This window comes from Pollachius pollachius (genome assembly GCF_949987615.1).
Source record: "Pollachius pollachius genome assembly, chromosome: 20".
In the NCBI taxonomy this organism is placed as follows: domain Eukaryota; kingdom Metazoa; phylum Chordata; class Actinopteri; order Gadiformes; family Gadidae; genus Pollachius; species Pollachius pollachius.
Genome location: NC_136953.1, coordinates 4,354,239 through 4,363,827, shown reverse-complemented (window position 1 = coordinate 4,363,827; position 9,589 = coordinate 4,354,239). Strand labels below are relative to the sequence as shown.

At 46.2% G+C, this 9,589-nt stretch overlaps 1 protein-coding gene across 1 annotated transcript in view; it reads right to left on the bottom strand.

Annotated features, from left to right (window-relative positions):
- The window catches only part of dnah2 (dynein, axonemal, heavy chain 2), a gene marked incomplete at both ends in the record, with an annotated part of 182,899 nt that overhangs the window by 56,902 nt on the left and 116,408 nt on the right, over window positions 1–9,589 (bottom strand). The window contains 4 exon segments of the mRNA XM_079758404.1: window positions 4,149–4,234; window positions 5,109–5,297; window positions 8,093–8,197; window positions 9,237–9,461. Coding sequence (XP_079614530.1) covers window positions 4,149–4,234; window positions 5,109–5,297; window positions 8,093–8,197; window positions 9,237–9,461 — 605 coding nt within the window.

Sequence of the window (9,589 nt, the reverse complement as noted above, 5' to 3'; positions counted from 1 at the left end):
GATATAGCAGTGGGAGAGAGACAATCAGGACAAAGAGACAAAGTGGGGACCAGAGCAGTCTGTGTGGGCAGGTGAAGTACACACTCCGACCCGCCACGGTACTTCAACGAGCATCGCTCAAAAACAACCATCAAAACAAGGGCAAAAAAACAACATAAAACACATAAAACATTATATATGACAAGGCAGGACTCTTTCAACCAACTTTAGCAACTGAACCTGACGCATGCATCAAAAGCAGCGGTGACAAAGTGAGGTGGAGTACGATGGGAACCGACAACTTTAGGATCTGACAGACGACAAACTAAAACACACTTATTGTGCATTGCATACACGTGTCAAAGTGCACATCTCGACTACTCAAACTGTGTATATATATGTATATATATATATATATACATATATATAAATATACACGCACTTGTTATTGTTGTTTTTTGCATATTATTTGGTAAATATAATATGTCAGTGAGTGTATCATCCAAAGCACATCATCTCTGGTTTATCATGGCAGATATGATCATGGCAGAGATTTACCAGGCATTAGGAGCCTGTCCCTCTGCATAATGGCACACCGCAAATGTCAATGTAAGATATTGATCATCAGTCGGTTTCTTCTGGAAGGAGTTTAAGAAGAAATGACCCAGATGAATGGGTATTGGATGTGCGACCACGGGAACACCACGCATGTGGGAATGAGCCAGCATCGATCCGCCGGCCCTTCCTCCGAGAGACACACAATTGCACTTTGATAAAGAATTGAGGGCGGTCCTTAGCGGATAATAAATAGCCATTTGCGGACTAATGATGGAGTCCTGTATCTGTGGGGCTGCGTGTTGCGACGAAGGCGCCAGCACCTTTCCTCCTGCTAGTGCGACATCTATTTTGAAATGACCCCCGCATTTGTCTTCCTTCCAGCCAGGAATGGATGAATGGGTGAGAAAAATAAATCAAGCTGCTTCTAATGAAACAGTTTAACAGCCTGGCTTGTGCCATATTATCACGCTAAGCTCATATTTCCCCACATTTATTTTTCACACAGTAGGTGTGAGAAATAGGTGACTTTTGGGTTATTTTAAACCAAACAGTCTGTGAGGGATTCTAGCTGAGATGAGCATTAGTACTCATATCCCACAGGTATCGTGGTCATTATATAAGGTATCTGCATGGTGCAATGGACCCTGCATGTTCTGGGATTGATTGGCCAGGCCTGGGGAGAAGGGTTAGGAGGATAGATTGCCTATAGGAGTGTCAAGGCCAGACCCTAATGCATTTACGTATGGATCACTGGCACTCAACGATTTATGTCGGCGTGACATAACGATTACTTGTTACAAGACAGCGCTAACATGTAGCATGTATGTAAGAATGTAGCATTATGTTGGCTCGTACAATGCATGTAAGCATGTAGCTTTTACGTGAGTACATAGCATGCATATACAGTGGGGCAAAAAAGTATTTAGTCAGCCACCAATTGTGCAAGTTCTCCCACTTAAAAAGACGAGAGAGGCCTGTAATTTTCATCATAAAAAAAAAATCCAGAAAATCACATTGTCTGATTTTTTAAGAATTTATTTGCAAATTATGGTGGAAAATAAGTATTTGGTCACCTACAAACCAGCAAGATTTCTGGCTGTCACAGACTTGTAACTTCTTCTTTAAGAGGCTCCTCTGTCCTCCACTTGTTACCTGTATTAATGGCACCTGTTTGAACTCCTTATCAGTATAAAAGACACCTGTCCACAACCTCAAACAGTCACACTCCAAACTCCACTATGACCAAGACCAAAGAGCTGTCAAAGGACACCAGAAACACAATTGTAGACCTGCACCAGGCTGGGAAGTCTGAATCTGCAATAGGTAAGCAGCTTGGTGTGAAGAAATCAACTGTGGGAGCAATTATTAGGAAATGGAATACATACAAGACCACTGATAATCTCCCTCGATCTGGGGCTCCACGCAAGATCTCACCCTGTGGGGTCAAAACGATCACAAGAACGGTGAACAAAAATCCCAGAACCACACGGGGGGACCTAGTGAATGACCTCCAGAGAGCTGGGACCAAAGTAACAAAGGCAACCATCACTAACACACTACGCCGCCAGGGACTCAAATCCTGCAGTGCCAGACGTGTCCCCCTGCTAAAGCCAGTGTATGTCCGGGCCCGTTTGAAGTTTGCTAGAGAGCATTTGGATGATCCAGAAGAGGATTGGGAGAATGTCATATGGTCAGATGAAACCAAAATAGAACTTTTTGGTAAAAACCCAACTCGTCGTGTTTGGAGGAGAAAGAATGCTGAGTTGCATCCAAAGAACACCATACCTACAGTGAAGCATGGGGGTGGAAACATCATGCTTTGGGGCTGTTTTTCTGCCAAGGGACCAGGACGTCTGATCCGTATGACGGAAAGAATGAATGGGGCCATGTATCGTGAGATTTTGAGTGAAAACCTCCTTCCATCAGCAAGGGCACTGAAGATGAAACGTGGCTGGGTCTTTCAGCATGACAATGACCCCAAATACACCGCCCGGGCAACGAAGGAGTGGCTTCGTAAGAAGCATTTCAAGGTCCTGGAGTGGCCTATCCAGTCTCCAGATCTCAACCCCATAGAAAATCTTTGGAGGGAGTTGAAAGTCCGTGTGGCCCAAAAACATCACTGCTCTAGAGGAGATCTGCATGGAGGAATGGGCCAAAATACCAGCAGCAGTGTGTGAAAACCTTATAAAGACTTACAGAAAACGTTTGACCTCTGTCATTGCCAACAAAGGGCATGTAACAAAGTATTGAGATGACCTTTGGTTATTGACCAAATACTTATTTTCCACCATAATTTGCAAATAAATGTGATTTTCTAGATTTTTTTTTTTCATTTTGTCTCTCATAGCTGAGGTATACCTATGATGAAAATTACAGGCCTCTGTCATCTTTTTAAGTGGGAGAACTTGCACAATTGGAGGCTGACTAAATACTTTTTTGCCCCACTGTACATTTTGATCATGCGTGTAGCATACATGCATGAACAGGGTGGTTAGGAAAACCTAAGCAGATGAGCAGATTGTACACCACAATGCTATAGTATTGTAAAACTAGATAGGGTTTAGAGAGTCAGATATAGAGGCAGCATGAAAAAAAGTCAAAGGTCCCATGGCATGAAAATCTCACTGTGTCTCGCTGAGATAACCCCTACTACGAGTCTCGTTGTGGAAATACCACACGTCTATGGTATTTTCACAACGAGACTCGTAGTGGGGGTTACCTCAGCCATGGTTGAGAAGGAATTGGGGGTAAAGGAACTTTGGCTTTGCCTCCCTGAAGTACATGAAGCGCTAAATGAAGGAGAAAGGGATTGTTGCCTGCGATTGTCTCCCACCGGAACACCACTGCCCGCTGCCACGAGGCACCACCGCCAAGAGGCATCACCGCCGCGAGGCACCACCGCCACGAGGCACCACCGCCACGAGGCACCACCACCGTGAAGTAGCTGCCCGTTTCTGGGGCGGTGGTGCCTCGACAGCGGGGCTCCGGCGGGAGTCATTCATGGGCAACAATCCCTTTCTCCTCCATGTCGCAGTTCAGTCTACTTCAGATTGATGTGGAGGTGGTAGAACCAGAGACGTCGGAGAACCCGACGCAGTCGTTTGAGATTCATGATATCGTCTGGAGGCACACACAGCTTTTGGCAGTGATAATATATATTATATGATATAGAAATCTATTTATACTATCATATTATTGAGATATAGAGCTCCAGGACTTCTGCCGGAGCACCCAGAGTGTTCTAGAATATATACAGAACACGGCCAAAGGCTGTGTGCGCCTCGCCATTGCGATACATCCACTGTAAAAAGAGCGCATGGTACCATGACCACAAGCTGCTCAGGGCCACACCCCCACCCTCTTCCTTGACCCGCCTATCTCCTCCTCATTTACATTAAAGTTGCAGACACCGAAACGGCACGTTTAGGGAAAGCTCAATGTGCGACTGGCTCGTAGTGGCTGTAATTCTGGCCTACTAATATCTATATTAAAGCATCCATAAAGTAGCATGCCATGGGACCTTTAAGGACAAGTAGACTGACAGAGAGAGCGAGAGAGAGAGAGACAGAGGGAGGAGGAGGGGGGGGGGGGGGGGGGGGGGGGGTTTATACCTAAAGCACTCATGGATCCACAGCCTAGTTATACTCTGCTTGGTGTCATGGACATCTCGGTGGGCTCGCAGGAGACCCTGGAACACCTAGGAAGGAGAGAGAGAGAGAGAGAGAGAGAGAGAGAGAGAGAGAGAGAGATACCGTTAGTGTTAGCGGGACAGTGACGTAGAGATGGAGAGAGGGGTGTTTGTGTGTGTGTGACGGGGGGGGAATCCATTAAGGAAATACAGACCCATTCATATTCAAATGTTTTTTTCTTATCCCTGTTAGGTAAAATATTCAACATCCTATTTATATGAGTGGAATATTGCTCATTAAAAATTCACACTCTGTATGTATTTACCCTTGTTACATTGTAAATGTTTCGGCAGAGTGCGTCCTCTCCATTAGCGCTAATAAAAAACAAATTTCATTTGAATTTGAATGAGATTGAGGGATATATAAAAAGTAATAGAACCATTTTCTCCTTGCACTCAATATAGATGGACTGAGTCAAGAGGTGTGTGTGTGTGTGCATGTGCTTCCATTTCCTCAAGACCAAGGCTATGACACAAAAAACAAATCACCCATTCAATACAATACACACATCTGGCTCTCTTTTGGTATGTCTACACTAAACTATATATGATACATTATGCATCATACATTATACAACATCATTTGCTTGTTTGGGTTATAGTGAAAACATCATTAAATAACATGACTGCAGAACTAATATGAAATTAGCACTACACTACACACGACTAAGTGGTATGGTATAACATTTTCTTTAAACTTTATAATAATCATTTCCTTTGATGAGAGCAAAACACGTACAAGTTGCATTCCCACCTGTCCCCACCACTAAACTTTGTGTCTGTGTTTTTGTGTTTTATGACCAACTGTGCCTCAATAGCAATCAGGTTAAGGGCTGAATTTGGAACACACGCCCATAGATGACGTGTGTGTGTGTGTGTGTACCTTGGAGATGTCCCTAAGGTTGAAGAGGTAGTGTATCTTGGCCGGCGTGGGCAGGAAGCGGACCACCACGGCGTCGTACAGCTCCAGCGTGGCCTGGGTGAGGATGACTCCGATGGGCTTCACCTCCTCCCCAAACTCCTGCAGCTTCTGGTTGATCATGGTGCCGTAGATGCGCTTGATCTGAGAGTCCTGGAAATGTTTGATTTAATACCCTTTAGTCAGTTAGCATTCTCCCATTTTGTCTCGTGAACGACCACAGTCCTATCCGTAAGACTCAACACTCCTTCATCGACAGAACCACTGATATAGCGGATGCTTTAATCCAAAGTATACATGTCAGGTTTACGTAGTGTAGTAGGCAGGTGGGGCATATTTGGGATCGAATGAGGTACCATTTCACCCAAGCCGTCAACTATCTATGACTATCATGCCACCATAATGATAAATAACAAGCTACCTAACACACCTGTAGATGTTGTATCAATTCGGAGGTGCAATTATACTAAGCGTTCATGCAACAGGAGTGAATGAGATTGAGGTTGGTGCCGACGTAAGCCAGCAAAGAAAGAACATGTATCGTTTCCAAGTGGTGAATGAGTATGAGGAAAGAGTGGTGAGGGAGTGGTCGGGGCTGCAATGCCATTCCAAGACACCCTATCTGGCAGAGTTAAGAGGTAAGACAAGCACCTGGTTGTTTATATTCCTGAACGCAATGAGAACCCTGGACATTTTCTTTAAGGCGGCAAAACATACTTTTTCTCTGTGTTGAGTGAAGAGGAGGAGTCGAGGAGGCAAGTGGAAGGGAAGATGGAGAGTGAGAGAGCGATGAAGTGGTAGAAAGAGCGAGAGATATATAGAAAGAGAAAAGAAGGATATAGATATAGGCTGAGATGTTGGAACTAATAAGGGGCCTGAAGAGATGGCGAGCAAGAGAGGAGGTGAGAGAGAGGGCGAGAGATGAGGGCTACAAGTGGTTTGAAGATGGACCAGGAAACATTGAAAGGACCACAACAACGAAGATGAAAGAGACGGGAGGGGGAGAGGAATTGAAAAAGCCTAAAAAAAGAGACAAGAGGAGGGTTAGAGAGACGGCGAGAAATGAGGAATGAGTAATGAATGTAAAAGAGGAGTGTGGGGGGGGGGGGGGGGGGGGGGTAGAAAGAGTAAAACAGGAGAAAAAAAGACAGAGCGAAAGGTAGAGTGGAAAAAACATTTGAAAGGATGGGATTCGCGGGCTGCCATTCGGTCAATCATGTTTTTCTGAGTGCAAGAACCGAGATGGAGCAAGAGGGAGAGACGGAGGGAGAGAGAGAGAGAGAGAGAGGGAGAGGGAGAGGGAAGGGGAGAGTGAGTGAGGAAATCAGTGGAGAGCGAGCAGGAGAGAGTGCGTGCAATTTTTGGCCCTGGTTATCGTGATCATCATGGCTATAATCATAATCAGGGTAATGCCGGTGCGACGGGATTGAAAGGCGAACGCAGGAGCAGGGGGAAAAAAATATATGAAATGAGCGGGTCGTCGGAGCAGGATAAAAGCTCAGGGAGAGAGGAGGGAAGGGGAGCGCAACCGCCGGGCGCCACCAGGGGCCATGCACCACTGAAGAGAGAGAGAGAGAGAGAGAGAGAGAGAGAGAGAGAGAGAGAGAGAGAGAGAGAGAGAGACTGAGAGGGAGAGAGACTAAGAGAGAGAGAGAGAGAGAGAGAGAGAGAGAGAGACTAAGAGAGAGAGAGAGACTAAGAGAGAGAGAGAGAGAGAGCGAGAGAGAGAGGGAGATACTTAGAGAGACTGAGAGAGAGACACTAAGAGAGAGAGAGAGAGAGAGAGTAAGAGAGAGAGAGAGAGAGAGAGAGAGAGAGGGAAAGAGAGAGAGATACTTAGAGAGAGAGACTAAGAGACTATGAGACAGAGTGAGAGGCTAAGACAGAGAGAGTGATAATGAGATGCTGATATAAAAGGTAAGGAGACAAGGGGAGGTGGAGGAAGGCAGTGTGCAGTAAAGGGAGGTGGATCTAAATGGTTGTATGAGGCTCATTTAATTAAATGCACCAGGCTGCAACTAGGCAATCTCCTGGGCCCTGGCTACAGCTTATTATGTTATTTGTTGGTAATAACACTGGAAATAATAACACTCATAATAGAGCCGGGCAGGGCGAGAGAAAGCTCATCCACAACGCAAAGGGAACAGAGGAGGGTTGGAGGTAAGTGTGATGGCGGGGACGTTATATATAAATAAATAAACATAAAGACCAAAAGATAAGAGAGCTGAGGGGGAAATGGACCGGGGAGGTTAGGAGGATGAGCGAGGGAGGATGGAGGGACAGAGGTGTGGAGGAGGTGGAGGAGCTGTCACAGGCGGTCCTACTCATAGCAGGGAAAGGAGGTCTGACTGACTCTGTAGACAGCTGAAGGCGTGTTCCAGCAGGCAAGAAGAGTCGGGAAGATGAAAAAAAGAGGAACTAGACACGCAGGGGAAAGAGAGAGAGAGGGTGTCGTGGAGGGGATGGAAGCAGCTCAGAGCAGACGGAGGATCTGCATATACTGATCTCCCAACCAACAGCCTAGCCATCTTAGATGTCATCGTTTTTTTGAACAATGATTGATAACACAAGAGGTCTCGATCCACATCCATATCGGCCACCTATCCACAGGTGAATGCTGAACGTGTGGCCGACATTGTGGATGAAGAATTTCAAACACACATGTTTAGCCAGTTGACACATTGACACATGTTTAGCCAGTATGAAAACAGCCGCTGATACTCTAATTATAACAAAAATCATCCAGCTAGTGTCTGACTGCTGCTAAACGAGAGGCATAAGGTTTCATTGTAACAAGGAAATATTATCTTTATATCGATATTTTCAGGAGAACACAATTCCAAGGCAAAAAGAGGTGAGAATAGGAGAGAATAAGAATAATTAGGACAGGAGAAGAGGATAAGTAGAGAGCAAAGGAAACGAGGTGGAGAAGAGTGGTGGGGACTTACGTGTGGGAAGGTCATGTTGATGAGGTTGAAGCGACTCTGCAAGCGACCAGAGATGTGAGTCCTTCCTCCACCAGGGGGCCCCATAGACGCCAGCAGGAACATGTCCTGATGTCACACACGCACCCGCACACACACACACACACACACACACACACACACACACACACTCAGTTAAGCGAATGAATGCAATCAGTTCATCACCAAAGTGATCACTTCAGAGTGGTGATTAAGGGCAGTCGAACGGTTAACATCCAAATGCTCGTCCACGTTGACAACAAGCCAATAAAAATCCCTCACACAGACATCCAGGAGACGCTTAATGATCTTGCAGTGATGCACGGACGCACACCCTACATCATATATATCTTACACAGAATGGCCCCCAAAGGAAACACCTAGAACAGAAAAGGTCACAGAGATGCAGGGTGATCAGGTGGGAAATTGAGTGAAAAAGACAATGAAGGCCGAAGCGTACCGCTGCGTGGGATAGCCGCCATAGGTCGGCCGTTGGTCTCTTGGTCACTGGCACAGCCCACAAAGGCTTTACATATGAGGTTACATGCACCTCTCCAAACATGCCATTACATGCAGGCACAGCGTCTTTCCTGAGACGTTAAATTTATAAGATCGGTTGAGGAGGTTCACCTCAGATGTTCATCATCTTCACATCATAAAGATCCCCAGATGTCACTGAGTAAGTGATTTTTGGCGACTTTCACAAGAGTTTTTCGCAGCATGATTAAAGCAGAATTGTAGGGTCCCATGGCAGCCTTTCAACAGAGGAGTATTATTCGGCCTAGGGAGGCTGGTAACTAACGCCATAGAAGACAAAAAAAAATTCACTCTACATTTAAAAATATTTGTACAGAACTTTTAGAGCAGCGGGACAGTGACGAGAGCCAGGGACACAAGTAGAAGAGGAGATGACACGTAGTGTATCCTTGTGGTCAGAATCTAACTGGCAGATTAAGTCAAGTCAAGTCAACTTTATTAGGATAGTCCTTAATCACAGTCTCGGTGTCAACAGGCTTTACAGGCCCACGTTGTAGTACACCCCCTTAAACCACCCTGCACCCAAAGGATCAAGAAAGGAGAAAGACCTCTCTTCACTCGTGTTGAACCCCTGCGCCCCGCGGCCCCTCACCTTGACACACTTCAGGGTCTGCTTCAGCCGGTCGTACCAGAAGCCGTGGTCCACCCAGAGGCGCAGCAGCTCCAGGGGGGGCTGGGAGCCAAAGCCGTCGTGCGCTGGCATGTTGAGGTCGTCCAGGAAGCACAGCATGCGCTTGCCCCCCGCGGGTACATACACGCCCTTGGTGCGTTTCTCCACGCGGCTCTCCACGATGGCCTGCACATTACTGGAGGTTGTCTGATTGGGGGGGGGGGGGGGGGGGAGAGACGCAGGGAGAGAGACGTAGGGAAGAGAGAGGCTTTTCATGTGCTTTGGCAATTTAAATGTACGTTTCCCATGCCAAGAAAGCCCATTGAATTGAATGA